Genomic DNA, 25,316 nt, shown 5'->3' with positions numbered 1-25,316 from the left:
CGGGATCAGTGAACCATTCTTACACCAGTGCACAATCAGGCACAGTTGTGGAAATGCTGTTTTGCAGATGCACTATATACATTAAGGTATTTCATTTCCTTCTCTCCAGGCCACTAGTCACATAAAACGAATGCAGCAATGTCTACCTAATGGCCCTTAAGCATGGATACTCACAAACATTCTCTCGGGATAAAATTACTCACAAACTTTCTCTCAGGGGCTAAAATTACAGTCCGGTTTGTGGCCAAGGGCAGCACTGATGGGCCCACGGGTGGTGTTGGAGCTAGAGTAAAAAAAAATCACCACGGTTTCAAAACATTACTAGACAATGCTGTATTTCGATAGCAGATGTAACTACAAAGCTACAAGGAGGACATTTTGATAATACATTTTTATTATTAGACAATAGCAATCTTAAGAGGCATTGCATGGTAATTACCATTCACTGGATATTCAGCACAGGACCAATGCAGCACAGGTTTAAATGAGTTCGAAAAATAGGTAAGTTAAAGACAGATATACTAGGAACTTATATTGCACATCATGTCTCCTACTAGTGTCCTGTAGTCTGAAATGGCAAGCCTTAAGAGCAGAGTCAGATGTAAGTCTGTAAGTTTAATTCTGAGTTTACTCTTAAACACTCCAATCGTGGAAAACAAACTTTCACAAACATATTTTGACCCAAATATACAAATGACTTTCTGGGCCACTGAAAAAACGAAGAGATAATTTGTCAGAAGGCAACATTTTCCAGACCTCTTCTGGTGCCTGTCACAAAAAAAGATGCTTTGAGAGCTGAACTGTACAGCATTTTAATCAGCTCAATTTCAGCTTGAGCCACTTTCATGCCAGTAAGTTCAACATCAAGATTTTGTGCATTCTCCATCCAGGGGTTTTCACCCAGCCTGGACAGAGTGGGAGGGCTCTTAATTGAGTCACAGCCAACAGTTTTGGGAAGTCCGCATCATCCAGTTGTTCTTTAAATAGAGCAAGCTTACTTTCAAAAGAGTAAATATCATTCATCATGGAGCAAACAAGCAGTTGAATGCCTTGCAGCGTCAAATTGAGAGCACTGAAGTGTGTGAATAGATCTGAAAGAAAATGGAGCATTATAAGCCATTTCACATCCTTTAGTTCTGGGATTGATTGACCTCTACTGTCAACAAAATGTTCAATTTCAGAAAGCAAAGAGATGAAAAGCATCAGAATGTTCCCTTTGTTCAGCCATCGCACGTCAGTGTGCATCATGAGGTCTGGATATTCAGCTTCGGAATCCTGCAGCATTGCTTTAATTAGTCTATAGCTAAGGGATTTGGCACAAGTAAAATTAACAATTTCCACTGGAAGTTTTAGGATGTTATTCAGTTCTCTGTGCCTTAATTCTGCACACAAATCTTCCAGTTAATAGTAGAAATGGGTATGAAAGCAATAATGGATCCTGCAAAGCTATACATTTTAGAAAAGTAGAAAAAATTCTGAATTCGGCAAGGGGTCATTCATTTGTGTAGATCCTTTAAGGTTTCTTTATAGAAACTAAAAGTTCAAAATAGGGAAAATTGAAAATTAGTTGAAAAAAACAGACGTTTTCACCTGTAACTTCTTCTAACTATGACAGATGTTTGAAAGCAATATACCGTTAGATCTGATGGACCTTTCTGGTTGTACGCATATATAAGACTTTTAGGTTCACCAAGAACCCGACAAACCCAGAGCCATTAACTGAGCAGCGTCTTACAATGTTTTTTTATTATCTACAGGGTATATAGCAATTAATTTGGAAAAATATATACAGTGAAAAATTGGGACAGAAGACACCTATGTATTTCTGAAATTGGAACAAGATATAGAGTTTACAAACAGTAGCTATTTGCACATTTCCGAAATTGTGAGTACCCATACTAGCATGAGAATTATAGGACATTTTTCAAAGCGACTTCTTTTTTACACATTGTCTCATTTGGAAGGCAGAAATGCATTGAAAGTCAATAGGTAATAACAGTTGCTCTAAAATTCTGCATTACCCTTAGTCTCCCGATAAAAATGGTACCTCACTTGTGTGGGTAGGCCTAGTGCCCGCAGGACGAAACGGCTCAAAAAGCAACGTGGACACACTTTATTTATATAGTGAAAACTGACCCTTGTTTTGCAAAGTGCCTAGCTGCAGATTTTGAACGCTAGCTCTGCTGGCACCGAGGGAAACCTAGCAAACCTATACATTTTTGAAAACTAGACACCAAGGAAAATCCAGGTTGGACTTGTCTGGCTCTCATCAGGTTCTGTTACCCAGAATCCCTTGCAAACCTTAAACTTTGGTAAAAAAAAAATGTGCTCATATTTATGTGGTGGAATCTGGAAATTGCGTGGATCCACATAATTCAATCCGCCCCGCATTCCTCAAAGTCTTCAGAGAAAAATGATACCTCACTTGTGTGGGTAGGCCTAGTGCCCGCAACAGGAAACGGCCCAAAACGTCACATGGACACACCATATTTTCACAGTGAAAACTGACCCTTGTTTTGCAAAGTGCCTAGCTGTAGATTTTGAACCCTAGCTCTGCCGGCACCTATGGAAACCTAGCAAACCTATACATTTTTGAAAACTAGACACCCAGGGGAATACTGGATGGGGTGACTTGTCTGGCTCTCACCAGGTTCTGTGTCCCAGAATCCCTTGCAAATCTCAAACTTTGTTAAAAATACACATTTTCTTCACATTTATTTCCATCACAGAAATGTGAGGAAATTGTGTTTTTTTAAAACTAAGTTTGAGTTTTGCAAGGGATTCTGGGTAAAAGAACCTACTGAGAGACATACAAGTCACCCCATCATGGATTCCCCTTAGTGTCTAGTTTTAAAAAATATACAAGTTTGCTATGTTTCCCTAGGTGCCAGCTGCGCTAGGACCCTTGATCCACAGGTAGGCACATTCCAAAAAAAGTCTGTGCATAGTGGGCTTTCTGCTGCCCTGTGGATGGGGGAAATTGGGGGATATTGCCTTGATATGCCAACGAGGGAGGCAGAAAGACTGTGGCAATTTTTTTGGGGGGGCGGGGGCATTGGTCCCATAGTGGGCTCTCAGCCCCCCCACCCCCGGCGGCAGATTAGGGGCTAATGCCCCCATCTGCTTCTTGAGAGACTGTGGCATTTTTTTGGGGGGGGAGAGGGAGGGGCATTCTGGGCCGCCCCTACCCAAACTCTAGGGAAAAAAAATCCCTTGTAGCTAGTGGGCTTTCTGCCCCTTGGGGGGGGGGGGCAGATAAGGTGCTATTGCCCCATCTCCCTTCCAAGGCGGGCAGAAAGACTGTAGAATTTCTTTTGGGGGGAGGCATTGACCTTTGCCATTCTGGGCAGATCTTACCCATACTTTAGGGAAAATATATCCCTGGCGCTTAGTGGGTGTTCTGCCCCCCTCCTCCGGGGAGCAGATCAGGGGCTATTGCCCCCATCTGCCTCCTGGGGGGCTGAAAGTGTTGTTTTCTTTGGGGGTAGGGTGGTGGAATTTGCATGCCCATATTTATATTTTATATTTAGGTTTCTTGTAGAGCGCTAACAATCATCCCAAAGAGATATCACGGCGCTGAGATTGCTAAAGTACGGGTGCAGTGGGCATCGTTGCTTGATTTAGTCGAAGTGGGGGAAAAGGGAGGTTTTTAGTTTTTTCCTAAATGCCAGGTGGCATTCTGTGAGTCGGAGGGCCACAGGCAGTTCATTCCACTTCCTTGCTGCGACGTGGGAAAAGGCTTGTTCGCCCATCCTGGCTCTTTTAACCCGGGGGATGCTAGCTTGCGCCGAAAGTTGAGAGCGGAGGTTTCTGGTGGGAGTGTAGAAGTGAATCCTGTTTCTCAGTATGAGAGGTCCTGTCTGATGCAGTGCTCTATGAGTGATACATAACATTTTAAAAGTTGCTCTTTGCTTCATTGGCAGCCAGTGCAGATCACGCAGACAGTTTGAGGCCGAGTCGTATTTCCTTTTCATGCAGATGGCTTTGGCTGCTGCGTTCTGCACCAATTGAAGTTTGGTGAATAGGTACTCCTCCATGCCTACGAACAAGGAGTTTCCATAGTCCAGCCTACTCATCAAGAGAGACTGAACTAGGATCCTTCTGCACTCTATTGGAACCCATGGAAAGACTCTTTTGAGCATTTTCAGGGTTGCAAAGCTTTTGCCGCATATAGTGGCTCATGAGTTTTCACGGAGAAGGAGGTGTCAATAGTTATTCCTAGGTTCTTCGCTGTTGGTGTCGGGGCAGGAGGGATACCCAGGGCTTCCGGCCACCAGGTGTCGTTCCACAGTTCAGTATGGCCTCCGAACAACAGTATCTCTGATTTGTCTGCATTTAGCTTAAGGTAGTGCTTGTGCATCCAATCAGCCAAATCAGAGAGACAGTTTATAAGCCTATCCTTGGGGTTATCCTCCTCATCCAAAATTACAGTAAGTTGGGTGTCATCAGCATAGGAACAGATTTCAACACCCCATCTTCTGCCAATTTCAGCGAGGGAAGACACGAAAACATTAAACAGGGTAGGACTTAGCGAGGCCCCTTGCGGGACCCCGTATTTGATAATCCGGCGAGGGGGATGAGAAATTGCCCAGGTGCACTGATTGTGATCTTTCCGATAGGAAAGACCGCAGCCATCCCAGTGCTCTGTCCCTGATACCCCTGGATGCCAAGGTTTCCAGGAGCAGATTGTGGGGGACAGTGTCGAATGCTGCCGAGAGGTCTAACAGGATTAGGGCAACTGTTTTCCCCTGGTCCACATGCATTCTGATGTTGTCAAGCACAGCAAGGAGAGTAGTTTCTGTGATGTTGTTGGCCCTAAAACCTGTTTGTGTAATGTCTAGGAGGTTGTTTGTTTCGAGAAAACTGACCAGTTGCCTGTTGACCAGTTTCTCTAGGACTTTCGACAGATAGGGAAGTTGGGAGATGGGTCTATAGTTGGCCAGGTTGTTGATATCAAGACCTGCTTTTTTTTAGAAGGGGGGTGACTGTGGCGTTCTATCAGCTGGATGGAAATTCTGCTGTTTCTAGTGAATGATTCAGCACCTGGGTTACTGCAGGGCAAATCAGAGGAATGAGTTGCCGGAAAATATGGTGGGGGCAAGGGTCCAAGGGGGAGCCGGATTTAATTTCGAGCATTGCTTTGCCTACTTCCTCTTCGGAGAATGGGCCGAAGCTAGTGCAGTGGGCATGGGAGGTGGGTGGCTCGTGTTCCTCCGGGAGGCCCGTCTCAGGATTGGGGAAGGAAGAATAGATCTTGTCTATCTTTTCACAAAAGAAGTTGTTCATTTTGTTGCAGCTGATTTGCGAGGGAACCAGATTAGATGATAAGCTGGGCGGGCAGCATAGCTCTCTGACAATTTTAAAGAGCTCTTTGGAGGAGTCTTTCTTCTCTAGAATTCTATTGGAAAAGTAGTCCTTTTTTGCCTTCCTAATGGCTTTAGTATATTGCGACAGTTCCTTTTTGTAAATTGACCTAGTCTCTTGGGATCTTGTTAGCCTCCATTTGTGTTCGAGCATAGTGCATTTCCTTTTTAGTGATTTCAGTTCCTGGCCGTACCACTTTTCAGACATAGTGCGCCTGGGTTTAGGATTCCGACACTGTCGAGTGCAGTGCTCTAGAGCCGTTGCGATGTGGTCCTGAAGTCTATCTGTTGCTTCATCAACACTTGTTTCTCCGGAAGGGGGATGAACAAAATGTTTCTTAAAAGTTTCAACCTTGAAGTTCGCAAAACTTCGTTTGTGGGTTGGTATCTGATAAGAAGGCCTGGTATTTTTGACCGGTAGGTGAATATCAAATTCAACCATAAAGTGGTCTGTCCACGGCAATGGTCTTATCCCTAAGATGGAGATAGGGTTAATATTGGAGAAAATCAGGTCGAGGGTATGTCCGGCCCGGTGGGTTGGTTGCTTAATTCGCTGAGACAGCTGCAGTATCTCCATATTTTCAGTTAATTGTTTAGTGAGGGTGTTATTACTATCATCATAGTGGATATTAAAATCCCCTAGGAGTAATATGTTTTTGTTCTGAAGACAAATTGGCATGACTTGTGCTAAGAGATGAGTGTTGAATTCCGCGGTGCAGCCCGGGGGGTTGTAGATGATGGCTCCACCAAATAGGATGGTGGTGTTAGTGGATAGGGAAAATGCCATAACTTCGTGGATACTGACCTGAGTGATCATTTCCTGTCTACAAGTAAATGAGTCTTTAAACAGTAGTGCTACCCCCCCTCCCTTCTTTTTCGACCTATTAAGGTTGAGAATTTTGTAGTTGTCTGGGAGGGCCGTGGCAATATCCGGAGTATTATGGGTATCTAACCAAGTCTCTGTGAGAAAGGCTAGGTCTGGTTGGTCATTTTCTAGAATGTCCCATACTTTGATTGCATGTTTGGGGAGGGACCTTACGTTAAGGTAGATACATTTTAGAGTCACTTCGAGGGAAGCGGGATTGGTGGGGCAGTGCCAGGGGTTGCTCAGCCAGTGGCAGTTCCGACAGCTGACTGGTCCCACGGTGTTTAAGGGTTCCAGTTGTGCACATGATGCTTGGGTCTGAGAGTAAGCGGTGTTGAATTTTCTTAGCTCGCTCCCTGAGTAGGTGATGGAGCGTTTGCTCAGAGGCCGTGGGTGGCTGGCGGGTGGGACAGGGATTATGGCCCCGGGTCCCGGTCTGTCGCGGACGGGCGCAGACGGGCTTGCCTTCGGCGCGCTGACGGCGCGCCCGCTGCGCCCGTCGCTGCGCTTCCGGCGTGGTGGCTCCATTTTGTAGTGGCGAGGGGCGGGAGGGTGGGAGGGGCTGAGCACTCGCCTGCTCGCCCTGCTCCTGCCCTCACCCAAGATGGCGGGGACCCCGGCAGCGTTTACTCGGCTGCACTGGGGAACATCAGGGGCACATCGTGGTGACAGTAAGGCAGTAAGTGGCAACGCTAAATTGGGCTCTCGGTTTTGTCAAACTTATTAAATCAGCCGACAATTTTAAACAGATAAAAACAATTTCACCAAAGTTTTAAAAAGCGCTAGTACAGTGTGCAAAATAGCAGATTAAAAGTCCCGGCTTTCCGCCTCAGGACGCTTTTAACTTACACTCCACGTTCAGTAGCAAAACATTCTGGGCAGCCCCCACCCCGGGCCTATAAAAAAAATAATCTAGGCATCAAGGATGCTTTCTGAATTTTGTGGGGGGAGGGGAGGGGGCTTTGGCATTCCCATCTTGGGCAACCCCCACCCCTAAATTCATTGGAGAAAAAAACCCTGGTGTTTAGTGGGCGATTGGGCACTATTTCCCCCATCTGCCCCCCAAGGCGGCAGAAAGACTACTTTTGCGGCAGGGGGTGGGCCATATTGGGCCGCCCCACCCCTAATTAGCATTTGAACCAAAATCCCTGGTTTCTGGTAGTCTTTCTGCCTCCGGGGGGGGGGGGGGGGGGGGGGGGCAGAAATACAAATTTTTGCAGGGGGTGTGGGGGCATTGGCATCCCTGTTTTGGGCAGCCCCCACCCCTAATTGAAATTGCCATTAAATAATCCCTGGTTTTTAGTGGGCTTTCTGCTTCCTCGGGGGGAGGGGGGGGGGCAGAAAGACTGAACATACCCAATTTTTTTTGGGGGGGGGGGGAAGAAAGGCCCTTGCCCAAGGGCCCACTCCCCCCTCCCTGGTGGCTAGTGGGTGGATCCCTCCTTGGGGATCACCCTCCTGGGGCGAACCCCTAGCAGGGATCCACTAGGGAAGGAGAGATTCTCCCCTTTCCAGTGGATACCTCTCCCGTCTTTCTACGTGCTCAGGGGGCTGAGATAGCCCCTGAGCACGTAGAACGCAAAACTGGAATGAGCCTCTTGGCTCATTTCGGTTTCACTGAAATTACATCAGCGCACTGATTGTCATTTCAGGATAACCAAAGCTGCAGCCTCTGGAGCTGGGGAAGTTCTTCCTCAGCTCCCGAGGCAGTTGGGGGTGAAAGGGTCCCTCTGGTACCCGCACCAGAGGGATTCCCTTTGCCATGTGCTAGGATGGCCGGGAGGCGTCGGACGCACAAGAGCACTAGTGCGTCGGATGGCCCCTGGCTGGCCGACGCACTGAAGGGGTTAATTGGGTGTTAATTAAGAATTATTTAATACATTTTATTTAATTGTATCATTGATATTTATATTTGAAATCATGTAATACTGATTTAATTTCATTATCTGTTATTTGAGGGCTGTTAGGTTTGTAGGGGTATAGGATGGCAAGTTAATCAAGTGATTAACAATGTTAATTAATTATTTAGTCTATTTTTAATTATATGATTTACGGAATACTGATTTATTTTATACATTTTTTGTTTCAGGGTTGCTAGGTTTGTAGGGGTCTAGGTTGGAAAGTAAATCAGGTTAATAATGAATTAACAATTAATTATGTGATTATCTTTAAACATGTAAATTATGGAATACTTATTTTCTTTGCTATATTTTAGGTGCAGGCTGCTAGTTTTGTAGGGGATAGGCACAGCCACTGAAATTATGCGGAGGGGAGGGACAAATTATGCAGTGTAATGTTGCACATTTTATGATAGTTTGTCATTTTTACATTTGTTGCACCTCATTTGTTCCAATTTAACACCGAAATATAGCAATAAGCAACAGAAAGCTGACCAGTCTAGTTTTGGAAAGGGCTATCACTGCGCAGCAACACATGATGCTGTGCTTTTAATAAATGTTGAACTGTTTGAGCTAGAAACGTTTGGGCTTTTTTGTTAAACTTTGCAGATTATGCAGCAGTTGGTGGATTATGTGACAAGTGTGGCAAATCTATAATTATGGGAACAAAGCTGTAGTCTAAAAATTGCATAAATCAGGTGGCCCTAGGTATAGGGTAGAAAGTTAATAAGTGAATAACAATTACTTATTAATTGACAAATAATTATTGAATGGTAATTATGAAAACTGATTCTTTTTAGTTTTTTTAAATACATAAATATATATATTCTTCATGTTAATTTTTTTTATATTGAGTTTAATATTTGTTCCACAATCATGAGGTCATTATGTAATGTGTTTGGTGTCAAGCACTATCCCTACTTTTGCTTAGAATGCAGTAAGAATAGTAAAACAAACCTGTTTGTACTTCTACACTTTCCCTACTGTTGCGCTGTTTAAAGTGGGAATCATAAATTTCACCCTTCCAAAATCCAAGGCTTTTCCTACTGTTGCCCTGTTTGGAGTGAGAATAGCAAACTTAACCCTGCGAAGTCCAACTCTTTCCCTACTGTTGTGGTGTTTGGAGCAGGAATAGTAAATGTAACTTCTCTGATGTCTAACACTTTCCCTACTGATGCGCGGTTTAGAGTGGGAATAGTAAATGTAACACCTCCAAAGTTCAACACTTTCTGTACTGCTGTTTTTCTTACTGTTGCACAGATAGGAGAGGGAAAAGTAAATGTAACCCCTCCGAAGTCTGACATTTTCTCTACTATTGCAGTGACTTGAGTTGGAGTAGTAAATTTAACCCCTATGAATTCAAACTCTCTACTGTTGCATAAACTCGATTGACAATAGTATATTTAATATTATAGACTCCAATAGTTTTCATAATATTGGTTAAATAGATTTTATACCACTTTAAAAAAAATATTTTTTACTATTTTGTTTTTATTTATTAATTTATTTTAATGTTTATAGTATTTTAGTTGAATGTGTTTTTATTCTGGTGACTGGGGTAAGAATAGTAAATCTGACCCCTCTGTAGTCAAACTCTTTAACTACTGTTGCATAAACTAGAGGGAGAATAGTATATTTAATATTCTTAGACTAAAATAGTTTTCATGTTGGTTAAATAGATTTTATAGCATTGTTTATTTTTACATTTCTATACTATGTTTTTTATGTATTTAAAAGTTTATAGTATTTTTATTAAATGTACTTTTATGAGTTTTTATATTTTTTATATTTTATTTATTGGATAAATCAATTAATATGTTTTTATTCTCTTTTAACATATTTTTGTGGTTCAAGTGTGACTATATATATATATATATATATATATATATATATATATATACATACATACACACATTTTATACGTGTTTTCATGGTACTAAATATACAATATTCAAAAATATATACTGTAAAATATATTTATTAAGTGTTACAATATATATGCACAAACACATATGCGTTTGTGTGATTATATAAGTATTTATATACAGTATTTTAATTTACAATAGATTACATTTATATCTTAAGATATTTAACATTTACTAGTTTAAACAGTTTAAATAAATTGTTTTATCAGTATTTTTGGATGATATTAGTGTCAATTATATTTTTAACCTGAAATGTTGGTACTTACCATTATTAGTAGAGGAGCACCATATTGTGGTAGCTATATTTCTGTCAATGATATAGCTTTACAGAATATTGTGTCAGTGATCCGACTGATAATCAACAGTCTGTTGTGCATTGAGGTAACAAACTTTTTGTGCAACATGTAGATGGGAGCTACTGGTCCTACCTTTGTTACAAACCCAATCCGCTTCCCATAATAAGGCCTCACTGGTGTGTTTAAGAGGCCAATGATGAATCCTGACATCTCGGTGTGAGAGATCCTTGCCTGTGGTATTGTATTACCCCATTAGACGGCCAGCAGTGGACCAGAATTCACTATAATTCAAGGACATGCGGAAGTGAAATCCTATTGGTCCCCAATGATGTCACAGGAAGTTCCACTTCTCTTGACGTTTTAACATCACATCACAGGAATTGATATCATGCGACATTGGAGGGTTTAAAAACCATAAGTGCACAATTAATAAAGAGACATAATTACTAAACTGCCTATTTTAGTTAGCACTCATATTAATTAGAGTAATGCCAGTGTTTGGCGGGGGTGCAGTCATCATACAGCAATAGCGTGCAGCAATGTACCAGTGTATGTCATGGAGCCATCACATACCATGGGAGAATGAGCATATGCTTAATTCCAGGTTCCCTACTCATGATCTGCCTCAATCGTCTCCTAACAGCCTCAAATGGTGCATAGGCACAGAACAAAGGCCCAGTAATAGTCTGAATAACAGATAGAGCCCTAAATTCCCAAACGGTGCATACAATGTTTAAGCACATACTGATATCCCATGCTGTGGCCTTGCATGATGCATGCCCAGGTACACTCATCAATCTGCAGGAACAAGCTTCAGTGTGCAGGGATATCTGTTAATGTGGAGGCACAGCCATATATGCTCAGATGCAACCCACAGTTTCCAGAAGAAACTTCTGTGACCTGGCACAGCATCACATGCTCACATCAAGCCACTATTTACCATGACCAAGCCCCAAGTTCCTATAGAACTCCCAATACTTAGGCACAGCCATCAAGTGTCTTGGGAACCTTGGATGTCCAGGTACCTCCCCTGATGTTAAGAACAAATGCCAGGACACAGCCATCGTGTGCCAAGGAATATTCCTTGGCAAGGCATGTGCACAAATGCCGAGTATTTACATAAGTCAAATCAAAATATACTTTATTCAGTTACAAAACATAACCATAAAAGTGTACATTGATACAAGAAACCACCTAATTAAAATACAGGATTAAAACAGAATGAATCATAAGTGATAAATGTTTAAAATTTTCTGAATACAACACCAAGATATGTCAATTTCTTGGTAATATAGACAAATTGGTAAAAAAAGCTAATAAAATAGAATTTAATCAAAATGTGTTATATACAAAAGTGGTGGACGAACAAAAACCTCAAGGGTCCACCATGTAAGTCCCAATCACTCCTACTGGATTCTCCAAAGATGACAAAAAGTGCTATATAACAAGAAATCATCTTAGGAATTATAACATTTAAAAGATATTAAAAAATTATTAACGACAGCAATTGATGGTCTGGCCACCTTACGTAGGACAAATGTTAAAACAACATCATAGGATAAGTCAGCACGGCCATGTATCACATAAATAAACAAGTAAATGCTCCATCTTGTGATAGGGAGATGGGGGGAAAAAAAGGAAAGTGGTGCCAGGACTACATATATAGTGTGCAAAAAAAACATAAAGTGTATTAGGTACTGAGGAGAAGGGTATACAACGGTTAGCACGCATTTTTTACAACGCGTTGCTGTTACCACGCTACTTTTACCACGCAAGTCGCTACCACGACTTGCGCTGGAGGGCGCTCCAGGATAGTAAATAGTTTAATTTACTATCCAACTCCTTCCCTAGAGTCCATGGGGACTGGAGTTGGAATAGTAAATTAAAAAATTTACTATCCAGCGCCCCTCCACGCAAGTCGTTGTAACGACTTGCGTGGTAAAAGTAGCGTTGTAACGGTACGCATTGTAAAAGTACGCGTGGTACTGTCATACATCCAAGGAGAAGTTATTGTGCTTGCAGGAAGTGCAGCATGCCATGTGCCATAAAGTTCTTACCTAGCAGATAAGGATGCACTAACCTTTATTTCGATCCCTGGGAAACCATGGCAGTATAAAGTGCCAGTGCATATGTAAACGTATAGAGATGCTGTAGAATAAAAAATTATCAAAACAGCTTGCAGGCCTTGTGACAGGAAGATACAAGAAGTTAAGCAATCAAAAATATCCAAAAGAACCCGTCTCCCTAGTTAATTAATTTTATTTGTCTTCAAATACCATATGGCTGTCAGGGATTTACAGATGGAAAAAACAACTGGTCAACTTGTGTCTGTAATGCATATTCGAAGTGCAATGGTGCGATCCTTGAGGTCTAGCATTCTGCACAATGGTGTTACCCAACGCTTCTGTTGCTTTTTGTATGCAGGACAGAAAAATAAGACATGTTCGATGGACTCTGTGACTTCGCATCCCATGGGGCACTCAGTTGATGCACTCAGCCCCTTCTTCCAATGATAGGTAAAGGGAGCTAGCTGTAAAGTGCCCATCCTGAGCTGGATGAAGAGTGCTTGGGCGTGCGGGTTTACAACCATATCTTAATAAGGTTCGCTCTCAAAGCCACATTTGAATACAAGGAAAACATTGGTCAAAGTGCCCAAACTGGTTTTAGTGATGGTTTCTCTTAGGACGCGAGACCAATAGGCCATTTTAAGCCTCCCAATGGCATCGCCTGTAATATCCTTTGGGTTTGACCAAACATCCCCTAGGCCCACCTTGAGTAGCCATGACTTTATGTAGGCACACCAAGGGATCCTGTCCACACAAAAACCCTCTAAAAAGCCATGGAGCCACTCTCTATAGGGCTCCAGTTCCCTTGTCGCCCAGACCCTTAGCCAATACAAAATAGGTCTCATCGTGGCAATAACCGAAATGGTTCTCAAATTTTTATCCATGCGGATAGGTAGTGTGGGGGCGCACAAAGGGATTTTTAACAGCGATTTAAAAAACTTGATCTCTGCGATTTCCAACATTACCAGATTACAATGTCCCCAAATATCTGCTCCATAAAAGGCTGCCCCACGTTTGGCTCGTGTAGATTTACAAAGGGGGTTAAAAGGGAAATGATGGAGCATTATGAGCAAACCTCACAATAGACCCAGTGATTGCTTTAATAACAGGGTGCTCTTCTTCAACTGGGCCGACCACCCATGCGAGTCTTCCAAGCGAATGCCAAAGTAATCAAACTAGGACATCCGCTCGAGGGTTGCCCCATCCAATAGAATGGGCCTTCTCATTTTGCCCTTATGATCGCCATATACCATGTACTTAGTTATGTTGTTGTTAATTTCTAATTATTATAAACTGTTGGTTCATTCGGGTGAACTATATTTCTTTACTTATCTCATTAGCACACAATAATGTTCATTCATTGTTAACTGAAAAAAATCAGAGCGAAATCTTTAATAAAAATGGAGAGATGAGAATCTAAGCAATCTGTGATTTTGCAAGATATTTTATCAATTATGATCATTTATAAATTCATGTGTAAATGTACACGAAGTAAAAAGGCTGAAAAACTACAATGGTGGGCAAGTTTTGAAATTTGTGACAATTGGTGCTTGGTGTAATTGGTGCAAGTACAATAAACAATATATACAATGATATTTCAAAATTTGTGAGGAAAAGGAAGGGAGGGATGTGACCGATGTTTATGTAATAGCTAATATAGACTGTACACTACAAGCGTCCGTATTAGGTACAGAATCCTTAGAAAAATGGTCCACTGGGATATTTTGTCGCCGTTTCAACCCTGGGGTAGCGCACTTGGGGCGTCTATGGAGGTCTTCTTCAGGCCTGTCTTACTTAGCTTGTTGTTAATTTCTAGCCCACAGTCCCTGCAATATGCAGAGAAGCTCTCAGCAGTGTGGAGAGGCCCTGTGGACTTTGACAATCACAAGGTGTCATCAGCAAATAACATGCTTGGTGTTTTTTTTGTCTTTAATCTTGAGCAAATCATTCTCACAGTTGAAAAGGTAAGGGAGACACTCACTGATATATAGGAGAAAGAGTGTACGAGCCAATATGCACCCCTGGCACACTCCGAATCGGTATCTCGTCTGTCAATTGCCTGCAAGTCCCCACCTAACCTTAGCAAAGTTGCCTGTATATAATGCCAAGATTAAGGTCAGTAGCCTATTGGTACCCCTAACCTGCTCAAGGTTTCCCATAGTTTCATCCTTGGAACCAGATCAAAAGCAGATCGAAGATCCACAAAGGCCACAAATTACCTTCCCTTATCCAAATCTACATTCCTCCATTTTAGGGCTTGGAATCGTATGATTTGGGCTATTGCGCTGACTTTCTGCCTAAAATCTGCCTGTAGATGGGAGAGTGCTGTCACTTGCTTATCCAATCGCATAGCCTATTTAGTCGAGACCTAAACATTTTTTGGAAATGATCAATTTGGCTTATGAGTCTGTAATCACACGGGGAACCCTTATCTACTTTCTTGCGTATCAGAACTATAATAGCTCCTTTTCGTGCTTCGGAGACATGGCCTCCTGCCATCAAGGCATTTGAAACTACGTTTTATATATGGTGCCCAGGTCAGCAGATCACTTCTGTACAGATCAGACAGAATTTTATCAAGTCCCGGCGGCTTGCTTGGCTTCTGTGCCAGTGGTTTCTTAGAGCGTAAATTCCTTTCAGTACCCCCCCCCCCCTTTTATTTTACTGGGGCTAGTAATGGTCCTTCAGTGCTATCGGCTGCGGGATACTTGTCTGGTAAAGACACCCAAAGTAAATAACCCATTCCTCTGACCGAATAGGACCTTCTGGTCTCATTGCATCTGATCGCCCCTTTTTGGATACCAATTCCCAAAAGCGTTTGGTGATTTTTGCCCTGGCCACAGTCGGAAGATCTTCCCAGACTACTTCTTCCCATACAGCTTTCCTTTTCTTGATGGTGCTAGCATACTTCTTCCTAGCCCTAGCAATGTGTGATCTATTTTTGCTTCTAATGGCATTGGTGAGAGCCCCCCAGCACATTTGCACATGTAGTCAAACCATTCATTGGACCTTTTAACCATTGGGCCCCTTTTCACCCCAATCTTTTTTTCAAAATATACACCCAGTATGATAAAGAAGGATGAGTGAACTGCCTCGATCAAGCCCGGTGGCAGCTCCTTTAAGGATGTTGCTGTAAGTTCATTTAGTATAAATTGGTGTAACGTGGTTAGTGAGGATTTACATAAGTCACTAAGTCAGGGACATTTTAAGCATTTTGGGGGCACTGGGCCCAACCTATTTTGGGGGTCCATGTTCACAACAACTTTGAATTTATGATCCATTTACAGCTAAATCACAGCCATTGGTACTACCTTAAAAAGTTTTCTTTTTCACTTATTCTTTATTAAGGTTTTACACATAATGGACAGATACATTCAGGTGTTTACATCTGAGCATGTGGTAATAACTGCGCAAACAAGCATTGGCGTAGCCAATAGGTCTCGCCTTTGGGACCTAATGAGTGTTAAGCCACAGCGAGTGTCTTTGTAAATGTCTTTAAGCTCTTCAATCACTCCATCTCGCAGCGTTGAAGCGGTCCATGCTTCTCTGAGTGAAGAGTGTCAGTCTCTAGCGCAATCAATTATCAAGTACAACACCAAAAACAAAAAAGATGTGAGACTGTAGAGACTATAAACCACTCTTCCTCGCGGTGATGGAGCGGTTTATGGTGCTAAGTGGATTGGGGTTATCCATCCGCGTAATAAATGACAGAGCAATGCTATGTTCAGGAGACCGAGAACAGAAAAATACTTCACACAGCTGCGATAAGCGGTTTATGATTGTCGGTGGAAGAAGGGAATCCATCTGAAGAAGACACGTAGGTAAAATACCGGCAGATGCAGGAAAAAACACTTCATGGCGCTGTTAAAGAGCAGTTTATACTATCTGGAGGAAGTTATCCACTCCCAAAATAAATGACGCAAAGTTTCGCCATATGCTTACGGTAGAGAGTTGAAAATCGCTTTTTATCGCAGCGATGAAGAGCACTTTATAGCTTGGTGCTAAAGCGGTTTATGTTGCTCCCTTAGAGACCAATGTCCCTCACATTGTAAAAATAACGAAGTGTGTGGGTGGTGAACTAAAATGGACAACCCCTTAAGAGGTTTATGTTGAGAACTTTCCACCACGGAATAAATTACATTACCATATGGGGACGATACAACAGACGTTATATCATGCTCAAAGCAGTTTAAAGTGCTTTGCGGGGAGGGGTTACTCACTCCCAGCACAAATCATAGTAAAATGCGGACAGAAGTTGGGCAGAAAGGCACTCGAAAAAGCCGCAGTGATGCGGTTTACACAGCACAGTGGAGAGTTTACCCACTTGATTCATAGTAACATCCTGACAGTGGCCTTGGCAGATAATAGAAGGGCACTCCATATCACGCCCATAAAGCAGATTATACAGCTCTGTTGAGAGAGTTTACCCACATAAATCAAAGTACAATCCCGACAGTGGCTCGAGCAGATACAAACAACCAAAAGCGAAAGCACAGGCGTGTTGCGTGTAAGCTGACCCACGAGCAATGCTGCTGCCACCTTGCATGCCTGAGAGCAAAACGCTGTGGGAGTGAACATTAAAAAAGGTGGGACATGTGCCCGCCTTCAGCCATTTGCGTGCTCTCATTAGTGAATGACACACGCAAAAGCCAATCCTATGTGTGGGAGGAGTCAGACCCACACGGAGTAGTTTAGAGTACTTACAAGAAGCCTCGCAAAACAGCGCATGCGCGCTGGCTCAGCCTAAAAAGTACTGTACAGTTCTGGACTCCAGGCACTCCCAGGGTTAATGTACCTCTCATACTTATAGGTGTGTTCAATTGGTCATTACCAGGTACAGGATTAATCTGGTCGTCAGGTGGCCGGTGTGTAGGGCGTCCATGCATTGTATCGATGTATAACTACTACAGTGTTTCACAGTAGCAAAAGAGATAAAGCAAGAACATTTCAACAAATTCCCAATTGGGTTAAACCGTTAATGTCTATAATGTGGAATCAATCTATCTGGAAAGAGTGCCTCATCCATCTCCCTGTGTGCCATCCATTGATTGGGGGCGATGTCGAACCCTTCAGGGAGTCCAGCAGAAAACATAATTACATGTTCCATTAGGTGGGGTGAGAAGGGGATTGCAGGTATAGGGTTTCAGATGGTCTCTTGTCTATCTTTGCTTCTAAGTTGTCTAGGTCAGACACACATTTAAAGAAGATCACTCAGCCAAAGGGATAATGGGGGTGCCACAGTAGACTTCCAGGGCCATTGCCATGCGGCCCTTTAGTAGAACGAATGCCAGGTCCACAAACTTAGTCGCATATTTGTTTTACCATGTGCAAGTGGTCTGTCCCAGGAGGCACTGTAGGGGATCTGTCTTTTGGGGTTGTACCATACTGTCTGTCAGTATCTGCACTGCTTCCATCCAATATCGCTCAATTTCTGGATAGGTCCACACCACATGGAAGAATGCAGTAGTCACACATGGGTGACATATGTTTGGTGCACATAATTAAACTTCCTATATATTTCAGTTGGACACCCCACGGAACTGTTCAAACAAACTGGACTATTGTGTGTACGTAAGTTCCTGTCCAATAGAGAGGGCCCATTTATCTCCCAGGGCACGAAGGTTCGGCATGCAACGCTCCAAAAACCCCATATACAGTGGGGTAATCATACGTTTTCCCATACAGTGCTCTAGCAGTCCTTATTATGTTAGGTAGGTGGTGGGTTCAGTGTGCTTGAGGCCCCATAGTGACTCTGTTGCGGCTGTCAGTAGGTCAAGAACTGCCCACGTGAATGTGATGCCGCTGTTTGAGATCTAGGAAGGACAGCAAGATTTTGTGTTCATAAAAGTTGCCCACCTGTGGATGTCCGCCTCCATCCAGGGTTCCATGCTATGATGGACCACTACTTTGCAGATTGCCAGAGACACCCGCAGTGTGGGATTGGAAGGCATGAGGCCACACATTTGGACCACATACCTGCTATTGTACCTTAAAAGGTAAACAGTAAAAGAAAGAATTCAAATGAAAGGAAATTGCTTATTTAGAATCAGCACCGTACAATTTAACATCCCTCCTTTTCTCAAGTTGCCATTGGTCTGCCTTGATCCACATACAGCACACATATTGACATGGAAGTAGAACATGTGGCAGTCCAGTACCAAGAGGGGTCAAGGTAACTATTACAGCTCGACTTATTAATTAGGGGTCATGTCCTGACCAAATAACAAAAGGCCACCTTGAACGTGGGGCCCCGGACCACAACTCTCTTTGCCCATGGCTTAACACAACTCTGAAGGCTGTCCTTCATGTTTGCATGGAAGGAGCTTCCACAATGTCCTCTTGAGTGAATCACAATGGCATCATAAAAGCAAAAATGCTCTGATTTCACTGGGAGCGGAACTGCTTTACATCTGTCCAAACTGCATAAGCACTGGATCCCTCAAGCCAGCAACTAAGACAATCACCCCCAAGGATATGGGTCTAAAGTTGATGTCCTCATTCTCTGACGAGAGCTTGAGCTGGGAAAACCGGTTTTGAGGATGTGTTGCGCAGGCGAGGCAATGCATCTGTTCCGAGGAGCTTTGATGCAGAGTTGGCATTGCAGCTGCCTTCAATGAGGGACGCAAGGGCCTGCGCAGAGAATACGTCGGGCAGCAGCTGTTACGAAGAGGCTGCGGGCTGCAAAGGCAATACAGGTTTTTTTAATGGGTCTAATCCACGCAGCAGCCGTGAGGAGTCAGTTCTGCTCGGGGTTGTGCTGCGCAATAGAGGAAATGTGTTGGTTCCGTAGGGTCCACATGGGCTGGCACAGTACCCCTCAGTCCAGAGCCAGCCTTCTTTAGACTATCAAGTTTCGAAGAAAGTGGACCAGCTGAATAACTAGCAGAGGGCTGACCACCAACACTGACAAGAAGTGCAGGTGAGCAGAAGCAGCAGTGACCTTGACAGACACACACTCTTTCGCTAACTTACTTGTGCACTCCAGGATTAACTACTTCCCCTCTGCCCGGGAAGTCCCCAAGGTACATAGAGCTCGTAAAATATCTACCTGTACCTGTGCTTCCCTAGCACACAAGACACCTACTATGACTCCACAGCTGTGGTCAGTGAACTCCCACTTGCAGGCAGTGAAGATGTCTCTGTGGTACCCTCATCCACCCCTTGATCCCACCTGACATTGTGAAGGTTCGGTAACAAGCAGCTAGATTTGGTATTTGTGAAAGCTGCTGTTTGTCCCAAAAGAACTAAAAATGCTGCTCCCTTCATCCATATGCACTTCTCGCTGGTGAAGGGAGGCCAAAGAGACCGGACCTCCTAAAGAAAATGTCTCTTGCTAATGATGGATTCTAAGAGATGACCTGCACCGCCTTCGTCGATACACCAAACTAACCACAGAATACCATTATCCCATGCACACCCCCATGCTCTTTAGGGCACAACAGCACCTAGGAAGATTCAAGATTTGGGCATTTTTTATGAAGTGGTGCATTATGTGCCATAACAAGGGCTCAACGGTCTGCTGCATCCTAATTCTGGCTGTAGCCTACCACCCAACTAAGGCTAGAAGGGAGCCCATTTTACTGGTTTACATTAGAGACCATGGCACCCTTGCTACACTGCTGGTTTTATGTACACGTGGCACAATAGTGATCAAAAGGTACCTTAAGCTCCAGGGTGCTCTTGGGAACGTGAACATCCTACCCGCAAGGGTCCGGGCAAAGCTACATGTTTGTTACTGTTGCCCATGGCCAGTAATTGTGGTAACAAATTAAACTACTCTCACCAGTCTCAGAAGCATCCAAGAGCACTTTATTTCATCCAGTGTCCTATTTAGAAGAACCCCAACTCTCTTCATGCTATCCTATAGTAACTATGGATCAGTAACTGGAAGCACTGACTCATCAAGACAGCAGACTGCTGAATCTACTCCATTTCCTGGGGCCGGACCAGCTTACTTCGGAATCTACGCGACTTCCTGTGGCCTGAACAATAATGTCTACCTACAGTAATGACTTATTAACCTCACGGACAACAGACATCTGGATTTCACTAAAAGCTATTGTTTTAAATGTGTTATTAACTTGTGTATAATATAAAAAATGTTTTTTAAGAGCAATACGACTGGCTTGACCTGGTCCTTTTTCGATTGTGAACACATTGTTTTAGAGTGTCTGGTACAAACCCCCACATCTCAACTGCCTATTCACCGCTACCGGTCTCAACACTGCAGATTTCTTATTTCTCATCTTCAGTCAGATTTTTTTCATACGGCTCCTCAGACCCCCTCCCAGCTCCATGCAGAGCTGCACTTTAATATAGGTTTTCATAGGCTTTTCCCTCCATAATGTAGTCAGATTTGGAATGGTCAACCAAAACCAGTCACAGGATGCTTATTTCTGGTCCAGGGAAGACCTGGCTTGGCAGTTCGGGCTGGACTGTTCCCATAAGGAACACGGTCAGACTGATTTGCATATGGCTGGGTCTGAACCAGGTGGCGAATTGAGCTAAAGAACTAAGATGGATTTAACCCAGATCTTTGACTGGGGAGAGTGTCTGAAGAGTTTCAGTGCTCCGTCCATCATCTCCTTGTGTTTGCAATCAAATGTTATCCTTGTATTTAAACTAGCATTGGCAAAATCAAAGGGTATGGCCTGAACTTGGGTTCTGCCCACAACAATAAAGAGCATTTTGCAGTTGAATAAAATACAGAAAACGATTACGTTCCATATTAAATGCATCTATAAGAAAAAAAAAAATAGAATCTGATATTTCAGTGCACTTTTTTTATTGGAAAATAGTCCCTCACGCATTGTAAAGTAGGCACTGCATAGGAGGTAGAATGATGCACGAAACCTCTAATAGTATGAAGTGAGAGAGAAATATTACACGGGGTGAACTGCAAGCCCATTTTAGGTACTGCAAACTATGCGTTGGCAAGCCGGACCTAAAAAGTACCTATGTTGGGAAGTGAAGTATTGTGAGTCACAGTATCAGCAGGTCGAATGAAAATAACATCAGCGTAATCGCAAATTGAAGCATGGAAGCAAAGTAGCAATGACAAGAATAAATTGATGAAAAAATGTAAGTGCTGTCAGATTTTAATAGAAATCAACATTCTTTCCAGAGAAAACGTTTATAACGACAAAACTGGCCATGGGTGTTCAAAGTAGGGACAATTGGACTGGATCCATGACAGGTTTTCAGGATAGTCACACAAAATCCATTTACATACAATGAACTTAAAGGGAACCTAAAAAGTATTTATCAAAAAAATAAAAACATATTACAACGATCCATACCATTAAGTAGTAATATTTTGAGAGGCTTCCTCTGTATCATGAAAGGAGAAATCTTCGTTTCTAAACTAGTTTTCCATTAGTTTGAGTCTCTGGAGATACATTCAGTGTCAGTCCCAGCTTCCGGTGAGGTGGGGTGTTGGAAAGGTTCTAGTGTAGGACCACAATGATAAGTTGTTATGCAGCCCAACACCAAAACCTTGTGACATAATATATAGCCGAGGGCGATTAAATGGTATCACACGGTTTTTTAATAAAAAAATAAAAATTCAGATAATCTCTCTCAGATATTAGTGTCAAGTAAAAAGAGCCTCATAACGTCTGTTCAACCATGTTACAGTTTCAGATGTAACAGGCCTGCTCGCTAGTCTGTACGGAGGACCCGAGAGTAATATTAATAGTACATTTAAAAATAAAAATAATGTTCACTTAAAATAACCATGGCTTTCACATACTGTAATTCCCATCTTTTTTATTATTATTTACAAGCTTTTAGAACAGATTTCACCATCAACCATCCTTCAAATTTAACCTGGCCTTTTAATCATGTGGCTTGACTGATGCAGCCCTAGGAAAACGGGCCCCTCTTCTCCATGTCAGGTAAACCCTCATATTCTCCATGTCATGGTAACCCTCCTGTTCTCCATGTCATGTTAACCCACAAGTGCAGCAGTCACCTTACAGAACAAGCAGGCACACGGGGCTGGCTTCTTGGCGGAAGTACGTCATTTGCTGTGACCGTGTCCCGTCTGTCGGGGTCATTTCTTGCTCTGCACCGGGGTGGCATGCGCGAGCCGGGTCACCTCGCGCAGCTGGGCGTCCATTGTCTCTATGGTCAGGTTGAGCTCGGAGATCTGGTCTTGTAGGTGACCCAAGGTCGAGCTGAGCTCCTCCTCCTTCTTCTTGCTGTTCATGGCCTGCCGTGCGTACTCCGCAATCATGCAGCCCCCGCCGACGGTGAAGATGATGACTTCGCCCAGGAGCTCGGCCCCCAGCTCCGCCGCAGCCTCCTCGTTGAGCGGTTTGATGGTGGCTCCCCGGAAGCCCATCACCCTCATCTTGGTTCGCATCTCCACCCAGTGGTAGAACTGCGCCGGCGGCAGGCAGACATAGGTCTTGAAGAACTCGCTGCGGCGCGCGCCCGCCTTGATGCGGTTGGCCACCGGCTTGCTGAGCTGCCGGATGCCCAGGTACAGGAGTTTGGCGATCGGGAAGGCGCCCACCACCATCTTCAACGCGATGACGTCAGTGACGCACGACGCAAACAGCGCGACCTCCCCTAGGGAACGTAGTCAGGTCGGCGGTTAGCCTGAAAATCCGGCACGGATCCGCCCCTCCTGAACTGGGTGTGAGCATCCCTGGATTAAAGATTGGAAAATGAAGTTTGGAACGTCGGAGCGTGTCGCGATGCGAAGAACTGTCCCGATAGCAGAGTTGACATTTTACAACCAAAAACAAACCGATAATCCGGGGTTCAATGTATCAGTTGCCTACTAGAGGAAAAAGATAGCTACACACCTCTGTCATCAAGAGTAAACCACAAGAAAATATGTAAAATTATAGGTAAGATTATAGAGTAAATAGACATTTGCAAGGGTCTCTAAAAAACTCCGGATTATCTGTTTGTTTTTGAACATATGGATTTGGGGATTTAATCCGTGGCAAATCTATTAAATTCCTTGGACCCTCTATCACCTTTGTGTTTTCTCTCTCTTGACATTTTATAACAGCCTCATGCACACAAGGGCAGTACTGTGGAATCATGTCACATAGCCATAAAGATTTAAATACTCGGTGTGTGGTTTTTTTAAAAATCAGTTTTATAGTTTGCTCACTTAAAAAGAGCAGTTTTAGCACCCGCCTGCTCTACCTCTTTGTAGCAAAAACTTTTGATGCCTCTGGGTAAAGTTCTAGCTTTATAAAAATGCATAATATGAAAATAAATGAATGAAACTATGGTATGTCAGTGGCCTCAGACTACATGCAGTGCAAGCACGCAATGCTGATGGGGCTAATCAATCAATCAATACATTTATAGAGCGCGCTACTCACCCGTGAGGGTCTCAAGGCGCTGAAGGGGGGGTGGGGGGTGTCGCTTACTGCTCGAATAGCCAGGCCTTGAGGTGTCTCCTGAAGGTGAGATGGTCCTGGGTCAGTCGTAGGTGTGCCGGGAGGAAGTTCCATGTTTTGGCTGCCAGGTAGGAGAACGATCTTCCTCCGGTGGTGGTTCTGCGGATTCGTGGGACGGTGGCGAGGGCGAGGTTGGCGGAGCGGAGCTGGCGGATGGGGGTGTAGATCGAGAGGCGGCTGTTGAGGTATTCAGGGCCTTTGTCGTGGAGCACTTTGTGTGTGTGGGTGAGGAGCTGAACGTGATCCTCTTGTTGACGGGGAGCCAGTGCAGGTTTCTCAGGTGGGCGGATATGTGGCTGTGGCGGGGGATGTAGAGGATGAGTCGTGTGGAAGCGTTCTGTATGCGCTGTAGTCGTTTCTGAAGTTTGGCTGTGGTTCCTGTGTATAGGGCCTTTCCGTAGTCCAGTCGGCTGGTGATGAGGGCTTCGGTGGGGATCCACCGGAAGATTTTTCGGAGCATGCGCAGGGTGTTGAAGCAAGATGATGAGATGGCGTTGACTTGCTTGGTCATCGTGAGGGAGGAGTCCAGGATGAATCCCAGGTTGCGTGCGTGGTCCGTGGGTGTTGGTGCGGAGCCCAGTACTGTGGGCCACCAGGTGTCGTCCCAGGCCGATGGGGATTGTCCGAGGATAAGGTTCTCCGTCTTGTCTGAGTTCAGTTTCAGGCGACTGAGCTTTATCCATTCTGCGACGTCTTTCATTCCTTCCTGGAGGTTGGTTTTGGCTGTGTCTGGGTCTTTGGTGAGGGAGAGTATCAGTTGGGTGTCGTCGGCGTAGGAGATGATGTTGATGTTGTGTTTGCGTACGATGGCGGCGAGGGGGCTCATGTAGATATTGAAGAGGGTTGGGCTGAGCGAGGAGCCTTGGGGTACGCCGCAGATGATCTCTGTGGCTTCTGAGCGGAAGGGAGGGAGGCGGACTCTCTGGGTTCTGTCGAAGAGGAATGAGGTAATCCAGTCTAGGGCCTTTCCTTGGATCCCGGTGTGGAAGAGGCGGGTTATTAGGGTGCAATGGCAGATGGTGTTGAAGGCTGCCATGAGGTCTAGGAGGATGAGAGCGGTTGTTTCTCCGTTGTCCATCAGGGTCCTGATGTCGTCTATGGCTGCGATGAGGGCTGTCTCGGTGCTGTGGTTGGCTCGAAATCCAGACTGGGATGGGTCGAGCGAGTTGTTTGCCTCGAGGAACGCAGTCAGCTGTTTGTTGACGGTCTTCTCAATGACTTTAGCCGGGAAGGGAAGAAGAGAGATGGGGCGGAAGTTCTTGAGGCCTTTGGGGTCCGCTGTAGGTTTCTTTAGGAGGGCGTTGATTTCTGCGTGCTTCCAGCTCTCAGGGAAGGTGGCTGACGTGAAGGATTTGTTTATGACGTTCCAGAGATGGGGTGCAATGATGTTGTCGGCTTTGTTGAAGATATGGTGAGGGCATGGGTCAGAGGGGGAGCCGGAGTGGATGGAGTTCATGACATTGGTGGTGTCTTCGGT

General features: G+C 44.1%; 2 protein-coding genes across 2 annotated transcripts in view; both read right to left on the bottom strand.

Moving 5' to 3' along the window:
• LRRC75B (leucine rich repeat containing 75B) overlaps positions 1-25,316 on the bottom strand; it is a 156,575-nt gene that overhangs the window by 82,870 nt on the left and 48,389 nt on the right. The window lies entirely within an intron of this gene.
• OPA3 (outer mitochondrial membrane lipid metabolism regulator OPA3) lies at positions 21,496-23,094 on the bottom strand. Its single transcript, XM_086942792.1, has one exon. It carries the CDS (start codon positions 22,936-22,938, stop codon positions 22,468-22,470), a length of 471 nt encoding a protein of 156 aa, XP_086798918.1. The 5' UTR covers positions 22,939-23,094; the 3' UTR covers positions 21,496-22,467.

This window comes from Lissotriton vulgaris, chromosome 11 (genome assembly GCF_964263255.1).
Source record: "Lissotriton vulgaris chromosome 11, aLisVul1.2, whole genome shotgun sequence".
NCBI classification, from domain to species: Eukaryota; Metazoa; Chordata; class Amphibia; order Caudata; family Salamandridae; genus Lissotriton; species Lissotriton vulgaris.
This window is presented reverse-complemented; position numbering and strand designations above follow the sequence as displayed.